Raw genomic sequence first — 23,156 nt, forward strand, 5'->3', positions numbered from 1 at the left:
CTCACAAATATTTGTTGCAAGGCCAAGGAGACGTGCACCAACGTAGCTAGATTTCTTTTTGAGAAGTCAAATCAGCTGTTTTGAATCACAAAAAGGCATTTTATATTGCAATCACGTCTTGACGTCCGGTTAATATCGTCACTTGGTGAATTCCAAGTTTCAAGGCGCCGCATCAGTATCCGAGTCCTGTAATGCAATTCTTCGAGAGGCCGATTCAAGTCGTCCTCGCGAACTGTTGCGCAACCCAACAAAGGGACGTCAGAGAGACCGTCTCTCACTCATGTGTAACGTGACACAGCTCTCGAATAGCTAGCTTACTTAATGCTGTAACATTTTCCTGTGTCAGATATAATGTGCATTACATTCAGTCTACACAATTTCGAATAAATAAATTCAGGTTATTTGCAATATTTTTTAAGATAGTAGCGGTATTCAAGATTATAAATTAATTTTAGATTTCATTTTAATTCGTTCGTTTTTGGGCTATAATCATACAGCGTAGGCTTCTCGGCCCGATAATTCCTGAACAAAGCAAATTGAAAACTGACTGGACTATAAATCGATTAAGCTGTCAGTCTTTAAACAAAAAGTAAAAAAATGTATTGAATTATAAAATGTACTTCATTGACAGACATTTTTTTTAAATAAAATACTTTTATAGCATTAATAGCTTTTCTTACAATGCCTCTTTATTCTGCACCAAAATTAGCAATTATTGTTTGTAGAATAGCGACGTGCAATCTCATATATAAACCTTGGCGATGGTTGCAACACTCTCAGTACGACTCTAGTCGCTTTGCCGCTTGGAGCAGGCGCGTTTGACGTCGCCGGCCACACGGAGAGGGCGAGAGAGGTTCAATTCGAAGCAGCTGAAGAGCCAAGCGTATCATAGACATGTGGACCGAGTGAATGCAGTGTATAGTGACGTAATAAGTGTACAATCTCTTACGAAAACAGCAACGCAACGTGCTGGTGACAAAACGTAAACAATGGATACGAAAAGCTCGGTGAGTGATAAATGACAACCATTAAGCGCTTCTTTTCAATAAGCTTTTAAATAAGCTTTTAAATACTATTAGAACTTTTCATACTATCCTATAGATTTGCACATTACTTTTTATCTTTTATACGATACTGTGAACTAATACAAAATATTACATAACATTTTCATTGAGATGTTTAATTTATTAGATGTTCCTAAAAAATATATGATATTATTGCATAATTCATCAACAAGCTGGTCATAGGTGATTTCCTCATCATCGATTCCTTGAACTGAGCTCCATTGATAAGTTATTTAGACACGATCTACAATTATGGGTTCTACAATTATGGGTAAAAAATATATTTATTGCTTAGACGTGTGGACGAGCTCAAAGCGCACCTGGTGTTAAGTGTTTGCTGGAACCCATAGACACCTATAATGTAAACCACCAGTAATTATGCAAATTATAATTTTGCGGGTTTTTATTTATTTTATTATTACACAATGTTATTCCTTCACCGTGGAAGTCAATCGTGAACATTTGTTAAGTAAGTATTTCATTAGAAAAATTGGTACCCGCCTGCTGGATTCGAACACCGGACGTCTTATCCTTTAGGCCACGACGATTTCATTATAAATAAATAATAAATATTTGTAATAAGCAGTTGTTGTTAGGCATCCTAGATTCTGGCGGAGACTTGTTTTACTGGCTTAATGTGCAGACGGTCCATCTGTCCGGTGATTACCGGAGCCTATCCAAGCACCGTAAACGATGACGTCGTAGACGTAGTTGTATTGGAATAACGGCTATTTTAAAATATACTACGACAAGCCTGACTGCTACGTAACAGAAAAACCTAGACAGCACAGTGGTTTAAGCTCTTATGGGCTCACAACCGTCACATGACCTACCGCTGGTATTTACGCAAATTTATACATTTCGCAAGTTTGGTTTTTTGTACAAGTTATTTTTCCTTAATCATGGCTAATCTGTAGGGAGCATGTTATGTTATTCGTTATGTTTGTTATATAAATAAGTGCACACTAAGAATAATATAATAAGCCTTGCGTGTTTTGTTAGTGTTTTTTCGTACTAGCTTTAGCCACATTTAAACAAATATCGGGACATTTTTAAGACATTTTCTCTGTGTTTAATTTCTATGTATGATTGTATAGCTCATTGAATCACTTATCTTTCAAATTTCTTTAATACAAATCTGAACTATACGAGTTACTGTAGCTATCGACTCATTAAAGAAAAAATACATCAAACTTTGTTACATACACCAAACGGAGTGAATGTTTTCACGTGTTTCATTGTCGTTGCGATTAATATCGTGTACTTACATTAAGGCCACGGTTGTTCCACAGACACTAATTGCTTAGTAATTACTATTTAATGTAAGCGTATGGGTTGGTATCACTATACCCGTTATTTCAGATCATTCATACATTTCAGTTTGAAAGATCGGATTTTTCTCATAATAAGTACAAATAGTGGAATTGATATTGTTTCTATGGACACCGTCATCTCATAGCTCCAGTCTGACTGTGAGCTCATCTACCCGTCTTAGTAATACGTAAAGAATAATGACATAATTAAATACTACTTTTACGGTTTATTATCTTAAATATTAATACGTGAAGCAAAAACTTTGTATCCCTTTTTACGAAAATTGCGCGGACGGAGGAGTATGAAATTTTCCACACTTATAGAGGATATAGAGAAGAAGTGCACAATGCTAATATATTTTTTAAATAATGCATCAAAGATACATTAAATCAATAAAGAAAACATTACACACACTACATACCATGTATTTGATGCACACACACGCATGCATACTATTTATTGTCAAACTTTTGTTCTCGACGTCTGTTGTCAAATTGAGAATAGATTAAATATTGTTTGTCTTTGTTAATATTTTTTATAGTGTAGTCTTGGCGAAATTTGTGATTATAGAAGGATAAAATACAATCATAATAGTGTACAAACTTACAATTCTAATTAATTATAGTGGAATTTCGACTACTGCGGGACCTCTAGTTTTCATTTATTATTTCCGACTGTTCGACTTTCCGAGGGATGATTATGAAAATAAACTTGGATTAGAAAAACTTGTATATTCAATAAAAAATCAATAATCTAGGAAAACGTGTCACTTATGACAAGGGTATCATGACAACGGATTTGCGTATTACAGCGCTCTCTAGTGACGGTTTTAGGAGTTGGAAAAAACAGGGTGAACATTCCGCCCACCATGAACTACAAAAGTTCATAGCCAACAATGAGGCCATCAAATTTTACATGTACAATTAACATCTCCATGAAACCGTAACATTTTAACCTAATCGTAATCAATAAAGAACTGCTCAACATGAACTAAATATAAACTTACACATTAAAGAAACCATAATAACGACAAAGTTCAGTCAAGGGTTGCTTTTAAACAGTTCGTACTTACTTACAACTAAACAATAACAAAATACTTAATAGCTGATGCATCCAAAGATACATTTAAGTTACATACATTGCATGAAATATCTACAGTTATTCAGGTAAGTAATGTTAAAAAGCGATAGGCAAAATGCAAAGTTTGGAGACTGGTCTTACAATTTTAGATTTCTTACATTTGATAGTACCCTTGTGACATTATCTGGAAGTCAGTATGCTCTGGTACGACCTGGACCATTCGATACATCTTAACTATGTCCGCTGCGAAACATATAGGATAAGTACGCCATTTCATAATTATGTGTCGTAACTCTGGTTGAAGCCTTGGACCTACCAATAAATCATTGTTCAATGACTTGCCGCTGGTACCCTTACACGAAGCGTCGAAAACAACGCCGACCTTCGTTGTACTTTTGTCCTCGCGAACAACCAACTGCATGATGAGGTAGATAAACGCATCCTGGCTTAGCAGCTTCTTGTTTGTCATTAATTACTTCTATATGATTCATAGCCAGGTGGCTACATTTATTACCTTGGATTATTCTTGCTTCAAGACTGGATTATTTTCAAGTTTCTTCTTGAGCAAGTGGATTGTTGTCGCGAAAAGGAAGACCTACAACATAACGACCCAAACTGTCCCTAGTTGTAGTGGATTCAAAGTATCTTTCACAGGATTCTTCTTCCTTGGATAAAAGTGGATGATGCTAGTCAGTTTCAATCTCCCAGAACTGACGCAGCAAATCATTGATTGAGTTGTCATGGGTATGTGCGCTAATAATGTAAGGAGTATCCCCACTAACTTAAACTCGTCCCGACAGGATCCATCCCAGCTGTGTATTTTGAGCTGTCAAGATTCCAGATGGATTTCTCAATATGCCTTCTGACAAAACCTGACCATACACATCAGCGCCCAGTAGAAGATCTATATTGCTTGGTGTACCATATCCTGGATCAGCCATCTGCAATAGCAACAATTCCGGCCAATCCTGTAATTGAATTTGCTGTGAAGGAAGAGTGTATGTTAGGCAGTTTAAAACATAGGCTTGAACGGGATAGCTAAAAGAGTTATATGTGGACTGTACTTTAAATTGAACCATATGTTTTACTGAAATACTAGATTTTTCTCCTCCTAAACCAGATATGGTACTTCGAACTGGCAACCTTCAAAGCTGCAAAAGTTGAACTGCGTGTTCACTAATAAACGAGGCTTGAGAGCCCTGATCCAACAATGTCCTAAGTGTGTGATACATACCCTTGCTGGATACATTAACTAATGCGGTAGCTAACATTACTTGACTACTTGATCTCATTTCACTGTTAGAAAAATGGCTGACAACACGCTCCACGTGATCCGCCGCCTGCGGTTCTTGTGCTGGCTTCCGCTGTTGATTAGCGGACTGACTAGGGCCCGCCAGGGCCGGATTGTGTGTGCCGCCTTCCTGGTGCAGCAGCGAGTGATGACGTCGGCCACAGCGCCGACAAGCCGTGCGTCGTTTGCACTGTGTTACCGAATGGTTAGCTCCGAAGCAATTGAAACACAGTTTTCTCTTCTGGATGAACTCCCGGCGATTCTCGATTGCTTCTTGTACAAATTTCTTGCATTGATAAAGCAAGTGATCTTCCGAACAGAATGGGCAGGATACAGACGTCGTCACGCTGAACACCTTCGGTTTATCCACTGCATCTTTGCCTCTAGACTCTCTTCTTTGGTTTGGTTATAAAAACTCGAGTGCTCGATATCTTGATTCCAGGAATGATTGGAACTCGCTTAGTGTAGGCAATCGATCAGCCTGTTCGCTTAGTTTTTTGTTCCCATTTTTTCTGGGATTCATTATCCAATTTTATTGTGATGAGATATATAATCAAGATGTCCCATATCGATACAGGTATACCAAGGTTAGATAAAGCGTGCAAGCAATCATTTGTCGTATCGAATATTTGTTTGACACCGTTGGATGACTCTGAAGATAAAGCCCTTTTGCCCAACCAGCCTGGCCAGAATGCAGTTCGCGATGTAACGTTTGTTATTGTACCTTTTGTTTAATAGCTATAATCGTTACTTTCGCATCCCAATATAACATTCTGGTGATTTTCTTCAAACTTTAACCAATGTTGTTCCGATAATTGCAATCTCGTTTCGATATATTCCCTTGTTATTCTAGACGCAGGTGACTTTTTGAAATTAACCTGTGCCTTAAATATCTTATTTTGAACATCGGTTTGTAATTTAATATAACTGTCCGGGCCCATTCTTCACATTCACTAGTACTTAGCAACGAAATAGTTTTGTGTTAATTACTGTTTGTAACGTTCTTTTGCACTTAAAATTGTTGTTTATCATTAGTTGTTTTCTTATCCGGCTCGAATTGGACCATGTTCGACTTTCCGAGGGATGATTATTAAAATAAACTTGGATTAGAAAAACTTGTATATTAAGTAAAAAATCAATAATCTACGAAAACGTGTCACTTATGACAAGGGTATCATGACAACGGATTTGCGTATTACAGCGCTCTCTAGTGACGGTTTTAGGAGTTGGAAAAAACAGGGTGAACACCGACTTTCAACTTTCTTGGTCACGGACGACTTAGACGTTATTCGTTGACATTTGAATTGGTGAGATTAAACCGTTAAAATAATTTTAATTGTCTATGATTCTTGGAAACCGAAGAAAACATTAATTGCAAGGTTATTAAAAAATCCAAATGGTACGACGAATCTACAAAAAAAAAACGGTAAATCACAACTGATTTTACACGAGTTCGCAACACAGAATCCTAAACTGCGTGGAATGTAGTCCAAACATAGCATTTCGGGTTCAGTAAACTTGATTAGATCCGCTTATATCCTATATCCGCCTATATCCTATATTAAGGAATTCAAAACCATTTTGTTTTTCGAGACTTACTGTTTTGACTCACGGTTTATGAAACAAATTACAAAACTTTATCATTTAGTAGAATTTTACAAGTACTTTTAAAAAATTAAAAATTATGTAACCGTAAGGATGTTGGAGGATTTTATTTAAATCGTGACATTGATTTAAACCTTGTCTAACTGGTTGCAGGTCATGTGATATCAATGACTTCATTAAATATAATAATATAATCGATTTTTTTTTTCGATTTTCTCGACTCATCCACACAATTAAAATTTATTATTGCGGTACAATTAAAAACAATTCAATGCGAAATCAATATTTCGATGTGTATTAAGTTTATGTCGTTTTCGTGTTATTAAATCGTGCAGTTTAAGCTACACTAATTATATCTTGTACCTATTGAACGTCGTATAGTTGTTTCTTAAAAAAAAAGAATGTAGAGAAATGTCAATCATTTCATATATTACACTTCGGTAATGATAAAAGCGACCTCGTTTTGAAAGAAAAGAATAAAAATTGAAAGCGGTTACTGTTAACGAAGCCAGCGATATTGGACCGAGGTAAATTGCACAGGGACCGACAACTAAAATTGCCCTCGACGATCGACCTTCACATTTCACAACACCCGGACTTAGCGGGCATCCAGTCCGCTCTGCATTCATTCAGATCAAACCATTGACGCGACAGACACAATAAAAATTAAATAGCAACAGCGTCACCAGCGGCATAAAGTCGGATACACGTCATTAAAACATTAACATTGAACTTTCCAAATTGTAATTGGTTTTTGTGAACTAACTAAGTGATAATTTTCACATTTCATAGTTCATCTTGAAAAAACATTGCAGCTATCCTAAGTAAAGACAATAAAAACTAGATGCGATTTTTTAATCAAATCGGACCTGATGGTCCCCGGCAATTTTGAAAATAGTTACATGACTGTGATTAGCCGAGCGCTTTGTTTGAAGTACCTACCCGAATGATTTTCGGAAATGTTAAGGATAAACTCGCTAATATAAACCTAACTACCTACAATAAAACATTTGGTATTTTGTATTCGAAAACGTTTTTATTTGCAGCGATCAACATAAAACATAATGGATACCGATATTTCCGTTATGTAAATTTTTATACATAATCTTTTGAACATCAGTGTCAAATTATAGAAAAACACAGGAGTATTACGTACATAGTTCACGGCCAGCTATTTCACAACAGCATTGAGAATGTTCGTTGATAATTCGTTTTCCATTTTTAATGCTATAATCGAATTTGCTGACTATAAAAAGCATTCAATTTAATGAACATTTTCGTAAAGCATATTCAATATATGTGTGATCCAATATACTTTCCGTTAATAACATTAGTCGTAGCGTTCCATTAAGTTGTTGTTTAATCACGACACAAAGTTAAGAACATCCAAGTTTAATGTCCCTCGCACAATGTTAAACAAGTTAACGTAACCCCAATCTAAGATCCTAAAAGCAACATGCACGATCTCCGCTTTTGGATTTTCCATTTGCAAACGGATCTGCAGAACAAAAGTTACAAATGATGTAACGTGACAAATGTTAACACGAATGTTTACATAAAAAAAAAAAACTGTGATGCAAACACCAAAGGAATTCATTCATTGCCATAATTGTGGTCATTAGGTCTTAGCACACTTCGAATTTCGGGAAAGGTGACGAGATCGAATTCTGAACAAGTTTTGATTATGAAATTATTGGTAAACAAATTTCTCGCCACCGCATGAGAAGCAATAAAGGTCAGCATTCCGTAATTCAATGATAAATACTTTTCACACTTTTAAAGGCAACTCATTAATCGGTGTGTTAAAGAATAATATACACCTTGCAAATGATTTCTAAATTGTACTTAAAAACCGGTAAATTGCTGGCTAATTCAAAACACTTTTACAATAGCCGTAGCATGCCCAAATTGTCATAAGATCGAGGACAGTTCAAGAAAAAAGAAAAAAAAAAAACATCAAGAACATTACAGTGCACCGGTGCACCAACAGACCCGGCTTTCAAAATAAGGTAACCTACTGAACCACATGAGATTAGAAAACGATTATAATAATAAAATATAATATATGCATACTATAATCAAAATCAAAATGAATTATACGCCTATAACTTTTCATTAAAATTACTCATAATATGACGTTTTAGTTTTAGTGACCTCATTCACAATTGACACTTAAGTGGACCATCTAGTATTTGTCATCTAGTTAACAAGACAGCCAGGAAGCGCTACAGCTTGTGTACTGTTTATTTCAAAAGGCGCACTAGACATCAAGGTGATGTACTTTTGTACGTATTACAGGCAACGAGAACAATAATTTAGGCAAGCAGTCGTACATTACATTCTCCATTGTTCCTAGCTTAACCTCATGTAATTATCAAGTTAATTATTTCCACGATCGGAGATTTGTGCGATTTAAATAAATAAGTTAACAATAAAAGTCTACTGGGCAACTCCATTCCGATATTCTTTGTTCGATCTCATCATTCTAGTGTTACTCATTTCTCAGTTGATTGTATTTAAGTGCATACTATAATCGTAGTTTTAATGATACACACAAAGCATTTTTTTTGTATAATTAACGTAACATAACCGCACATCGTAGACGTAAGCAAATGATGTCATCGTATCGTAAACGGGGAGAAGAATCCGGCTAACCAACCCATCTCACGGTCACTTTTTCTAATGTTATACATCCCACTTCACGGACGTGTAAACAATATTATGAAGCTTTAATCGGTGTTCGGAATTTAATGATGACCGCATCGTACGGGGAAGGATCAATAAACGTGGATTTCAAATCATCGCAAACGAATTCCGGAAAAACATTACCGAGCCAGATTCCGAACAACCGGATTCTGTAATTAGCTCTAATCAATTTCATTACTAATATAAAAATCAATATTTGATTATTAAATTAAGCATACAAATTTCAAAACTAATATGAATTATTACAAAAGTATTCCACTGGTTTCCATGAGCGGAGTGCAGTGTTAAAACATGATATGTCTTTGTGGTTTGCAAGTCAAGTTTTTTTTGTTCAAAAATTTTATTATTACTTGATGGCAAATAGCTCATTAATTTGAAAGTTTTATAAAATCCAACATAGTTTATGAGTAAAGCGAATTAAAAATGAAACCTAAAAGCTGTTTTATTTTTGTAAAAGAACAAGATAATATAAAAGGTCAGTTTAAACTTTAAGAGGAATGCACTCAGTACGAGCTATAGTTGTCGGTTTTTTTTCTCTATTAGGGTTGATTTCAAGAAGCTGACAAAGATATAAATTTTCAATATAACATACATGTTATCTATACTAATATTATAAAGCTCAAGAGTTTGTTTGTTTGAACGCGCTAATCTCAGGAACTACTGGTCCGATTTGAAAAAAATCTTTCAGTGTTAGATAGCCCATTTATTGAGGAAGGCTATAGGCTATACAACATCACTTGGTACCTTAAATAGTTCCTAAACATTCTATTATTCAAAAATATTTTCACTTTCTACGTAAATGAAGTCGCGGGTAAAATTTAGCGTTATGCCAAAGTAACTATTCCACGCGGACGAAGTCGCGGGCAAAAGTTACTATTTTAATAAAATTCTCCCTAAAATTTCGTGGCAACCGTGTTTCTCTCTAAAATATATTTCAAATGTACTTAAACCGTATATCGTGTTCAATATAATCAGTCAATTGTCAGTGTCCATGGCGATTTGCATTGACACGAATCCCTTTGGTTTAAATACAAAACGATTCAGTTCAAGGACTAACATAAGCATCATGTCATCGTCTGTGACCAGCTTGAACAATGAGCGACGTTGCGGTGTGTCCTCATGCAGTCGCATATAAAATATGATAATTGGATGCTCAATAACATGACCCGATGTTGTAAGTTGCGAAGTACACATTTACGTTCTTTTTTAATTTTGTTTTTATTGCTTAGATGGGTGGACGAGCTCACAGCCCACCTGGTGTTAAGTGGTTACTGGAGCCCATAGACATCCACAACGTAAATGCGCCACCCACCTTGAGATATAAGTTCTAAGGTCTCAAGTATAGTTACAACGGCTGCCCCACCCTTCAAACCGAAACGCATTACTGCTTCACGGCAGAAATAGGCAGGATGGCGGCACCTACCCGCGCGGACTCACAAGAGGTCCTACCACCAGTAAAAAACATACAACCTGAACGTTGAAACTGCCATGTATATTTAAAACTTTTTATTCGACTTCGACTTTATGGTGGCATGACATTTGCTTCTACGAATGTATTCCAAGAAGAGGTTCGGATCAGGAACGAACGCTTTCTCTTCTAAAGGAGAACAGTCCAGTAAGTTAACTGATTATCATAATAAATGTAGCGGCCATTGTTTGAGATTATGAAAGCTGTACAAAAATGTCTTCCGAAGCGAGAGTGGCGTATTGAAATTTTAACTTAGGAAGTTAGGGCATTTGTTGTTGTAACCTAAATATTTCGAAACGCTAATTAGTATTTTACTTTTGTGAAATTATATAACGCAAGTGACAATTTTCAGTTCTTGTTCACGTTTGAGGTTTGTTACAAGAAGTTTTGATTCCGCGGTAACACAATTAACCGTTATAAGCACGCATGACGAAGCGCACGCATTGACTTTTTATACGAAAGATTACCGTTCTTGCATAACTAGACCGTCTCGTTGAACCAAACATGTTTCACAACCTGAACACCTGTCTATAGTTATTGCACGGCCGGTTCGTCACCGTTACAAATGTCGAATTATTTTAAAAAGCCTACTTAATAACGAGACATAGACTTTTGAAATATTCTTATGAAAAAATAATACATATTCTACTTTGCTTTGAAGTAGGAATCAATTTGATTTATTAGCGCGTAAATGAAGTCATCTGTTTACATTGTGTAAAACGCGAAGCGGTTGGGTTTTTGTTGTATGTATTGGCAGCGGCCCTAAATTAAATTGTTACTTTGTACATAAATACAATTTAAATGTATATTAAAAGTATAGTAATAAGGCATTACATGTTCTGGAATGTCCACTAGAGATCTAAAAGGCCTAATAAATTAAGACTTTTTCTCGTGGAATCTGCGAAATAGTTCACACCACGTGCAATTTACAATTAATTCTGAATCGTGCCCGTATATCCATATACCAACACGTGCTTAACAATTATGCAACACTCTAGTATCCAGTATATAATATTGAATATTTCTGGCTTTTAACAAGCTATTAATAGATATATGTGAAGGAACTTTCATGTTAATTTAAAGCAACATCAAAAAGGTCCGATTAACTAGAAAATTTGCACGCGTATCAAGGAATTATGACAACATTATAATGTTTTTATTTTAATACCCAGGCCACGATCACGGGGATAAAAGACAATTGTATTTTCTATTTATTTATTAAAAATGATAAAGGAGCTTGTTTTTAAACTAAACATTGTGTGACTTCGTGTTTTAAGCGTGTTTACAATGAAACACTTGAAAAGTTTGACTGTCTAGGAGTGGTTCCGACATTGTACCACCAACCATTTTGTAGTCGTCGTGGCCTAACGGATAAGACGTCCGGTGCATTCGTGTTGAAGTGATGCACCGGTGTTCGAATACCGCAGGCGGGTACCATTTTTTCTAATGAAATACGTACTCAACAAATGTTCACGATTGACTTCCACGGTGAAGGAATAACATCGTGTAATAAAAATGAAACCCGCAAAATTATAATTTGCGTAATTACTGGTAGTAGGACCTCTTGTGAGACCGCGCGGGTGGGTACCACCACCCTGCCTATTTCTGCCGTGAAGCAGTAATGCGTTTCGGTTTGAAGGGTGGGGCAGCCGTTGTAACTATACTTGAGAACTTAGAACTTGTATCTCAAGGTGGGTGGCGCATTTACGTTGTGGATGTCTATGGGCTCCAGTAACCACTTAACACCAGGTGGGCTGTGAGCTCGTCCATCCACCTACACAATAAAAAAATAAAAAAAATAAAATTGGCGGCACAGGTGTAACTAACAAATATATTATTTATTCGTAGGTTTCATGTACATTAATCTTTAATCGGAATTAAGACAAATCGGGTACTATTTGAATCACTCAATCACTCACTACTAGATCTAAATATCGCTTGATAGATAGCTTGATAAAAAAATCATCTGTTAAAATTAATTACGTATAATTATAAAATATATCGTGGGGGTGAAAGGCTGTTTGGTTTAAGCGACATTTCTCTTAATATGCGACATTTATCTATGTAATTAAAGGTGCGTTTTATTTGGAATTAGCATCAACAGTTTGATGTTTTTAATTGAACTACAATTAAGTTTACTTCATTCAAACACTTGAAGAAGTTTTTTGTTATATTTTTTCCAAATTTTAAACTTTAAATGACTCTTCTGTAAGGTTGCAAAAATGTCGCTTAAACCAAAAAGCCTTTCACTCCTCGATATATAATAAATTAGGGGATTTTAAGTAGAAAAGCAGACCCTGTCACTAGACCGGGAAAACGCTAGAAATAAGAAGAAAATTGATTAGGTTAAAACTGTGATTATACTGGAAAATACTTTTGTTCTCTGAAATGATATAAATATTATAGAAGAAATAATGATAGAAATAATTTTTCCTAAATCCTAACATGTACCGGCGCAAACCACACTCAAATTTTGGCAATTGCCAACAAATCTATATATATAAAAATGAATTGCTGTTCGTTAGTCTCGCTAAAACTCGAGATCGGCTGGACCGATTTGGCTAATTTTGGTCTTGAATTATTTGTGGAAGTCCAGAGAAGGTTTAAAATGTAGATAAGAAAATATCGGAATTAAATAAAAATAACAATTTTGTTTTCCCTATGATGTGTCCCCCGTCGGACGGATTCCTTTTGTTTATTTTAAGTTTATTTTATACAAAAGTTTAGGTCTTTTATTTATCGATGGAGGCACTACAAAGTCTGCCGGGTCAGCCAGTATTAAATATAATTAAATAATTTATACAAAAAAAAACTTCAATTATCTTATAAAAATGTGATAAATAATGAAAGTATTAGCATACATTGCGGGCGCACGACGCTGTTAAGGCATTACTTACTCCAAGCAGCAATGCGAACCCCGGAACCGGTTCTTTGCACTCGCCGAAACATTTCGCAATGTATGCCATGTTAGGACGTTGTACCGATTGCATTATTTATATACTGTCCCCCAGCATCCAGCGTGTCCGTAAAATAATACCGGCATAGGTCAACGCAAACTCGGAACGTATTAAATAAATTAAAATTCAACCTTGCGATTCGTATTTCGTAATTCTCGTAACGGCATCGTCTAAAACAAAATATCAAATTGACCTCGCGGCGCTACTATAAAAGTAAAATGCATTAATGATACCAACTGCCTAAAACGCTTATCCATCACGTTATCAAAGTAACAAAGAGGACCGTGAAGCCGAAAGCAAAGCTAAGATTTATTGCATCAGAGGCCGACGAAACGAGACCGCAAATAAAGAGAACACGAACCTTGAGCACCGTATCTGACAAAATCGATCGGACTCCGAACAAAACTTGACCTAAAACGTCATTGATGTAACTGAAACGTGTTCCCTATTAATTTATAAATTTCCCTTAAAAATAATGTATGGAAAAACTAAGAGTTTTTTTTATAAAATTCATTTATTTTAATTCTATTGCCATGAATCACAAAGGCGATAGATCACGTTGGTTGCATAAAAGTGACTGTGTTGAAATTGAAAGGGAGACAGACGACACGGAACGGCGGCATCTCTGCAAATTTAAGAGGCGACAAGGAAGAGGTTTGCCACGATTTCCGTGCAAAATTTCTAACATTTACATGAATTTTGCATTTCCTAATAATATGTACCCAATTTAAATTTAGATTCCTTAGTCGGTTTCCCAAAAAGCGTTAAAGCAATCGGTAACCCTAACGAACATACAAATAAAAACAATTTCTATCAAAGCCTAATTTTTTTTAAACGGTAAACACGTAAACAATCAAAGAATCAACGTGATTGTACAATCGAGTATAAAACAAAGACTGACAAAGACATACTAGACGCATAGCAATTAATTGTAAAAGGATTGAATGCGTATGACTCGCGATCTATCAACAAAGCAATCGAAATTGTTAGCTTCACTAAAACAACAATAAAGGGAGGCCTTTCAAGGCCAAGGCTTAAATTGAAACACTTTCCAAATTATTATTTAAAAAATACCCACATATACTCGTATATATGTACTTGTATTTGTGTGCATGTTTAACTGATTTTTATCATTAAAATCTTAAGAGCTAGATTTAAGGTACGCGTCTTCGATATGACGAATAGAAAGTGGGTTAAACCACGAGACGAGACAATCTTAACACGTCCAATGCAACTTTTATTTAATCAATCAATGTACTAGTTTTTTGAGCAGGACGATTGAAAGTGTTTTGAGTTCTGTTATCTAGAACACAGTGCTTGTCTTATTTTCTATTATTTTTTTGGGGATAAGTTTTGAGTACCTTTGTGGAAGTTCTTGTGAACATTGTTGTTATTATAACATTATTGTTAATTACTCTTTTATTCAATAAGTCCTATTACGAGCCCGCAATTTCTAGCACAACTATATTTATTTCTGCATAAAAGTAATTTTGTGCCAATAGTTATGTAAATATAATTGAGAGTGAGCTAATTACTTTACCGTTTAATTTCAGATGAGCCGTAAGCTCATCCACTTATCCACGTGAATTCAAACTAAACATGTTTATTTGGCATTATCTCGATTTTCTTTTGCTTAAATAGCGCATTAAATCTAAATAATTAAAAGTTATTTTTGTTAAATACATGAAAATTGTATGTATGGTTAAACATGACTTGTAAATAATATATTGTGCGTTAAGTCAGTTGGAAATTAATACAATATTGTTACAGATTCCGTCGACGCATGAATGGCATATTCCTCGCCCCTCTTTATCGAGCAGTAGCGGATCCGGTAGCATCAACGATTCACGATCTCGTGGCGGCTCCGCCTCCAGCCAAGGCTCTTCTAGCAACCATAGCACCCACGTAAGATGACCTTTTGATTTGTGCGTCACAAAAATAATAGGCATCTATATACGTTTCCGCTTTAATTAATGCATCGTAGTAACATTACTGGTTAAATACATTAGGACACTACGTAAATTAGCCGGATCCAGCATTTGATCAAAAAACATACAATAAACTTTTTTGTTGTACAAGATTTATTAGTTATAGGCAAAAAGTTAACTTCGCTCCGCCCAAGTTGATGTAAATTTGGTGCTTGATTGACTTTGCAAATGACGTCCTCTAATTGATTAATTTAATACATAATTGTAGTTTTTTTGTTTGCATCATTTTGAATAGTTTTTGTCATAGTATTCGTTAATTTTCTTAATTGACGAGATCAATGAACTGACTGGTATTACAGAGTCCGGTTCAGGATTCACATGGATGTTCACGACACAATCCAGTACAGATACAATACTGTCATTTGCATGCATAAACCCATTCTTTTACTAACGCGATTTTTTAGGCATTTCCGATTATTTTTATTTAAGGTGCAAAAATTTAGGCACATTCGAACTAGTGAGGTGGTCGAACCATGTTACCGTCTCAGGTCATAAATTTAATGTCAATTTATAAATTATATATATTTTTTATTGTAAAATTTTTAGCCTCTTAAAAGTCCTCCCCTACTAATAAATAACATGTGGCCTTTAGGTATCATTTGAAAATTACTTGCAATGTTTCAGAGCGTTTCGTCGGGTTCATTGTTACTCAGCGCGGCTCACTTGGCACGCATGAGTGGACGGAGCAGCAACACTGAGGAGCTGGGTCCGTATCATAGCAAGTTCGGCGGCTATGAACGCAAGTTCGCTCTTCCAGAAGCAGTGGTCGCAATTCCCGAGGAGCCACACGATCACAACGAATCCATTTGGAGTGGCGTGAAGACGGAATGCTCGCGCGATCAAGACGCCACTTCTATAGCTAGTTCAACTCACTTCACAGTTGTAAATGGTTATACGAAGCAATGTCCGAACAAGGAGAACAAATCCTGCTGTTGTAATCACTCGCATCAGATAACCGTCCTTGTGATAACGATGACTATATTGTTCTCTGCGTGTATACTGGCAGCGATATGCTTTGTCGAAAGTGAGTATTATTAAATAAAAACTATTTTCTATATATTCATTTTCAGTGCATTAAGAAATTGCAAATTAACTTTAATGTCTTGTTTTTTTTTTCAGTGCGAATGCGCAAGGAGACCGGCATGTACAAATATTCATAAGTTTCAAAAAAGACCAAAACTTTGAAGTTTTTACCAGCTTATTAGTTACTATTTGGTCGTAGTTTAACAGCAAATGTTTAGATAAATTTTATACACGATATTTTATTTAAAAAAAAAATCACATCGTTATATTGTGAACTATATTCTTTCAGAATTTCAACAAGCTGTTTTGTTTTATATAAGCAAATACGTATATTTCATGAATTAGTGCAATAAAAATCCAGTTTACTGGAATTTAGGTAAATAAAATTAGAAAAAGCCTATTATTTATTGTAACTTAAAGTTTATTGTTTTTTTTTTTCATTAATTTAATCTTAGTCTAAACTTTGATGTACACGGTATTTTATTATTAGTGTAAATTGTTAGAAGTTTATTACTTTATCATATTGACGATTAGTCTAATTGTATCTCAAATTCAAGCTATCTTAATGTACACAATAGTTTTTAAGCAATAAGTAATTTTAGTAACGATACTGCATTTGCATCAATGTTTTGAAAAATAAAATTTGCATTTTTTCGTAATTTTCATGAAAAACTGCAACTTTGATGTAACTTTCGCCAGCGAATGTAGTAGTTTTATGTAGTATTAATTGATATTCAAGTGAACAACGATTACAATGAAACACGAATTTGTTACATATTTTGAACTGTGATAATGAAACAAAATAAACTATTACTCAAACTAATTTGTTTTTTTAAGTAGCAGATACTGGTTCTTACCTATTGTGAGGACCTCTTTTGAGTCCGCCCGAGTAGGTACCACCACCCTGCCTATTTCTTCCGTGAAGCAGTAATGCGTTGTTTCGGTTTGAAGGGTGGGGCAGCCGTTGTAACTATGCTGAGACCTTAGAACTCATATCTCTAGGTGGGTGGCGGCATTTACGTTGTGGATGTCTATGGGCTCCAGTAACCACTTAACACCAGCTGAGTTGTGAGCTCGTCGACCAACCTAAGCGACGAAAAAAAATTTTGTTTTTTCTAGATGAGATAAATATCATAGTGGCTGGTTTAGTATTTATTTGTTGCCTTTGGGGGATTTCAAGGTTCGTCTGGTTCACCAAGCCCATAGACATCACAACCCAAACGGCACCGCCCGAGACCCACAGACACACAGCAGTGTGCTTAGTGCGAGTTTTTGAACTTCTCGATCGAGTAAAAGTTAACTCAAATTTGTATGGAGTTTGAACAGAGCCCCTACGTTTGCCGCTAGGTTCAGCACACAGCTGTCCCAGCCATCACACTACAAAACGTGACAAATTTTCGTAGTAATACTCCAGAGATACCTGTGCGAGCTAACAATTTCGATTTTTATCACACAATTTTCTTCATCATGAAAATAAATTTGTGATAATATATCTTATACCTTTAAACAAGCAATTCTTGTATATTAATATATTATTATATATAATCTGAATCTCGGAAACGGCTCCAACGATTTTCATAAAATTTAGTATGCAGGGGATTTCGGGGGCGATAAATCGATCTAGCTACGATTTATTTTCAGAAAATGTTGTTTTATTCGTGTTTTCAATAATCAACTCTTCCCGACATCTATCGGCGAATAATAATACTATTTTTTTTTAATTGAGGGCAACTAACCTCTTTAAAGACAACAAGATGGCGTTATCAAAAAAAAAACGAGCAAAGCTCGGTCATCATCTAGTTTTTATTAAGTATGTGGTATATTCGAAATCCATACGAGTACCATACAAGGTACGACTTACCCGTCAAGGCGTGAGTAGTTCGTAAATTATTTAGGGTTTAGTCTATTCTAAAGCAATTGAGATTTCAGGGTTGTCGATGAAGTAGCTAAAGACGTTTCGGTAAACAAACGTGTTGTATGATCAAAAGTAAAGGAGAAAGGTGTTATATTCTTCTATTGTAAACTATTAAAATTTGTCTTTGATTTAAATGTAAAGTAAGTAATTTATTATGTAAAGAAAAAGTAGTGTACTCTGCTGTGTCTCCGCTGTAGTTTTTGACTAGATAATAAGATAAATTCAATACAATTAAGATTTAGAAATCATGTCTCAAAAATGGCGGCCACATGAAATTTTCAATTCATTTCATTGCAGTAAACGTTTAACACCAACTTGAGCTAACACAGCACACAAAACTGGGTTTTTTGTGTTGCAAATACAGCTACGGCTCTCAATAGAAATGCCGCAAGTTAGACAGTGTGCATGTATCAACAACTATTAGTTTATACAGAGTTATGCATGTACAGCGATGCATGTACAGCGAAGCGTGTAATGTTTATTCATCATTGAGTCTCTTAAAGATATAGTGGCCATTTTACTAGATGTTTAAGTAGATAATGGAGAATAACTGAATAAACTCTATGGTTTTGAATTTAATACCAATGACTCACCTCTACTTCTTCCAGTGTCTGTGTCCATTTGTAGTGCTCCAGATCACATCCATTTCCGGCATTAGGTTTCAACTTCCCCTTTTCTTTGGGATCGTCATCCTCTTCGGGCGTTGCAGGCTCAGTAACATCACTGCTATCACCACTGCCAACTTCTGCATCTGCATATATGAAGGAAATATACTGATGTGGTGTCATTATATTTATGTCTAGGAGTGTTTAAGTTCATATTTTGGATCATGATTGTATATTCAACACTAGAGTGATAACTTGGAATTATTCAATACAATTTTAATTTTATAGTTAACCAGAAATTACCATAATTATAAGATTTCTACTGTTTGTTTTATGTTTAATATCTGTGGATGGAAAACAAATAAAAAGCAGGTCAATAGTGCTTTATGAGAAGTGGAATGTCTAAGCGAAATACACACTGATTTAAAAAAATTATAAAATCAAGTTTTATAACTGGTAGATTAGTTAAGATTAATACCTAGACTGCATATATTATCCATAATACAATGCATTCAGAGTAACTGGAATTCTACTTTTTGTTTTGTCAAAAGTAGCACAAAATTGATTAGAACATTTTTAGCTTGGGAATTTTTATGTCAAAGATGGTGCTTGCTCTAGTCAATATGTTACGAATAAAGTCCTTTTAAGACCACTTATAACCATGAACATAACCAAAATCCAAACAGAAATGATAATCTAAAATGATAGAAATTTAAGTTTAATAATTTAGGGACTTCATGATATTTCTCATATTTTATCTCAGGTTTTTTCTACAAAGTTTATTTGTAATCATATTCAATTTGATTTTAACAGATATCTAATTGTGTAGAAATGGAAGTTCTGTATTCCTTATTTTTATGAGTATATTACTGCAGATATACTTAAAGAATCATCAGTTCGTTTTTTTATGTCAAAGACGGTTGTAAGCAGTGCAAACAGTCTAATATCAATAGAAGAAACTGAGTGCTGAGAGTCCTTTAGGTAACATACTTATAATCAATGCATATATAATAAAGTATAATAATTTCTATACATTAAAGACAAGAAATAAAAAAAGGAAAAAAAGTAAGTAAAAACAAGTAATATAACAAGACATTTTTAGTATTGTTTTGTGAGTGTTTTGTGGTTTGTTTGTGCACATTTCCAAAACAATGAACAGATTTTTCATGTACTTTAAATGAGATAAATTGACTTTACTATTGTTGAATTACTATTAAAATCTGATTTTACAAAAAAGCTATTATCATAATTTAAAAATGAACTTGGGAGAGAATATAGACTCTCTTTCATCCTACTTCTGTTCATGGGTCTGTACCCAAACAAATTAAATTATAGATAATGCAGGTGAAGCTTTGGGTGGAAAAATAATATAAATACAACTATTAATAAAAACAAATCATACTCTTTTCATTTTTGTCCTTTTCAATATCTTCCTTTAATTTCTCTGCTTCCTGATCAGTGAGTTCAGTTACAGTAGCAGGTTCAAAATCATTTGCAAGTCTCTCTTGTTCTTTCCTTTGTTGAATCTCCTTTAATCTCTTGTCTGCTTCTTCTTTTTCTTTCTTAATCCTATTAGCTTCATCACATGCTTTTTTAGCATGGGTGTAGAAAGTATCTTTGACTACCTGAAAAAACAAAACTGTACATTAGAGATTTATTCAAAATCGAGTTTCAATTATTGACCCAAGAGGCATCACTAATAGCATAGTATAGCTGCTGCCTAATTAAATTAATGCATCTTAACCACAAATTTATTTATGATATATGAAAATTTATTAAGTTTTAATGTCTTTTATGGACTATTTGCCTAAGCAAAGTTATCAATGATTTTATTTTAATATATATATATATATATATATATACATATATATACAGTCAAAATCTGTTATAACGACATCGAAGGGACTGCTCATATTCAGTCGTAAAAACCGATAGTCGTAACAACCGGTGATGTTTAATGTGTATCGTGCAAGTACAAACAAATCGATAGGGAATTATTGGAAAACTATATTTATTCAACTATGTACATTATGTTTATTACACATAAGTACAATGCATATTATTTTTCTGTAAAATTATTGTCATAAAGCGTTTGAATTTTTTCTCGCTCTTTCCAAATGGTTGAAATATGTCGAGTGTCCCACTCACACCACTACACCATATTCCTTTGCTAAGTCTTTGTTTGAAATTCCGTTCTCTAGCTTGGATATATTACGCGATTTTTCTTCAATATTGTTTTCTTTTTTTTCGCAACATTTTCAAAGTTTCACGAATAACTCCACAAAGTTTTGGTGCGTCTTGTGTATAGATAAGTAACAAGCTAACTGAAAAGATATGAAGAAGCGGGCTTTGACTCTACTGCATGCACGTGTTTTGTTTCTAAGAATCAGAAAAGACCCTACACTAAACTAAATCCTATTGCTTCCTTTCCTGATTTTAATACAAATGTGGATTCAAATTGTTTACAATACAGCTTAGCCGGTCGTTCTAACAGATCTAATTCTCCGAAATATTATGTCGTTTTATGAGGTATGTTGTTATTAGCAATGTCGTATAAAGCAATGTTTTTAATACAGCGGTCATATAGCATTCAGCCGGGACCTTTGTTCTAGGTTATTATAACCGGCATGTTGTCCTAAACTATGTCGCAGTAAACGGTTTTGACTGTATATATTGTTTTTATCTAAAATACTAGTAAGATTATTTTTAAGCAATATATACCTGCTCCCATTCTCCTTCACGGCCACCAGTGAAAAAGTCAGTTTTTCTAGACAAAAAGCTAACTATTGTGTTCAGCAGCTGGAAACAACAAAAAATAATTAAACTTTTCATCTTTAAAATCTACCAGTGGTAGACCACATTGCAAGAGCTCACAGATGCAACTGCACCCCTTGCAGCAGACATAGGGAAACATTCCAACTCCCAACAAATTTGATTTAACTTTTACACAATTGAAAACATTAAAAAGTCAAACTATGCACACTGCCCTGCCTATTTTTGTCACAAAATCATGCATTCTGCAATCGAAACTACCAATACAATTGAAACTTTCACCTTATATCTGAACACCTCAAATTATAATCACTTAAGACCAAATGAGCTGTGAGATCATTCAGCCTATAGAATAAATAAAGAAATAATAATGTAGTTGTTGATGAATTTCATTACATTAGAAATATATAATTTATTAAATTATTATCAAACACATAACAGCATAAAATGCTCATCATATTTAAGATCAATAACTATTATGAATATAATATGAATACTATGATGAATATAATAATGAATTTCAAATTCAAAATGCAATCAATTAAAGAAAATGTTCCAATTATATACTTTGTCCTAACATTAGTAGAAATAATACTGTTGTCCCTTTCTTTGTGCTTTTGAATGTAATTTTTCAAATTAATGGATTATGTGTCTGATATGTAAGTAATGAGCTTGTAACTTACTTATTTCTAAAAGTCAACAAAACTACGAACAAAAGTATTAAGGACATCAAGGCTTTAAAAGTAGGTATCTTCCACTAGTAACCTCCCAAGTTTCTAGAATGTGTTGTTATGACAACACGTGCAAGCGATTCAATTTAACGAGAAACAACTAAGCGCTTTGATAAAGACTTAATTAAAGTATATTGTTTAGTGTCATGATTTATATCTGTTATATTATTGTGAATAAAGCAAAAATAATAATTTACTCTTACATCTTTTACGCCGCCTTCGTGCTGTTGTGCCATAGCTAGGAGCATGGAATCAAATCTTTCAGGATCGTTTGCCATATTTACTTTAGTATTAAGACGGTAAGTCACAGGTACTTGTTTTTAAAATTACGTAGGTAATACTTTTGTTTTTCAATTATTACAACTAGAGTCGAAAAACCGCAACTCAATCTCAGCCAAACAAACGATTTGTTGACACTTATTATATGACAACGTCAACTTGACACGTTACGGTTATGTTTCCATTTGAGGGTACCGTAGAGATGAAATTATTAGAGGTAATTATGACTTTATTGCACTACATGGTTACAAAAAGTATGAATAGAAAAATAAAAATCGAGAAAGCTTTAATTTCCTCGTGAATATATCGACCGGAATAAGTAAATTATCCGTAACTAAACTTTATAATAAACCGTGTT

At 34.5% G+C, this 23,156-nt stretch overlaps 2 protein-coding genes across 2 annotated transcripts in view; one reads left to right on the forward strand and one right to left on the reverse strand.

Annotated features, from left to right (window-relative positions):
- Positions 1 to 23,038, reverse strand: part of nudC (nuclear distribution C, dynein complex regulator) — a 32,218-nt gene extending 9,180 nt beyond the window's left edge. Inside the window, exons 1-4 of the mRNA XM_089737029.1 lie at positions 22,723 to 23,038; positions 21,738 to 21,815; positions 20,419 to 20,641; positions 19,005 to 19,162 (exon numbers count right to left, since the gene is read on the reverse strand). Coding sequence (XP_089593155.1) covers positions 19,005 to 19,162; positions 20,419 to 20,641; positions 21,738 to 21,815; positions 22,723 to 22,797 — 534 coding nt within the window. The 5' untranslated portion in view covers positions 22,798 to 23,038. The remainder of the gene's footprint in view (positions 1 to 19,004; positions 19,163 to 20,418; positions 20,642 to 21,737; positions 21,816 to 22,722) is intronic.
- On the forward strand, positions 771 to 17,315 carry LOC114244240 (uncharacterized). Its single transcript, XM_089737030.1, has 4 exons — positions 771 to 1,007; positions 15,256 to 15,390; positions 16,098 to 16,497; positions 16,593 to 17,315. Exons 1-4 carry the CDS (start codon positions 990 to 992, stop codon positions 16,631 to 16,633), a joined length of 594 nt encoding a protein of 197 aa, XP_089593156.1. The 5' UTR covers positions 771 to 989; the 3' UTR covers positions 16,634 to 17,315.
- Positions 23,039 to 23,156: the final 118 nt, after the last annotated feature.

The sequence above is a fragment of the Bombyx mandarina genome, chromosome 22 (assembly GCF_030267445.1).
Source record: "Bombyx mandarina strain Sakado chromosome 22, ASM3026744v2".
In the NCBI taxonomy this organism is placed as follows: Eukaryota; Metazoa; Arthropoda; class Insecta; order Lepidoptera; family Bombycidae; genus Bombyx; species Bombyx mandarina.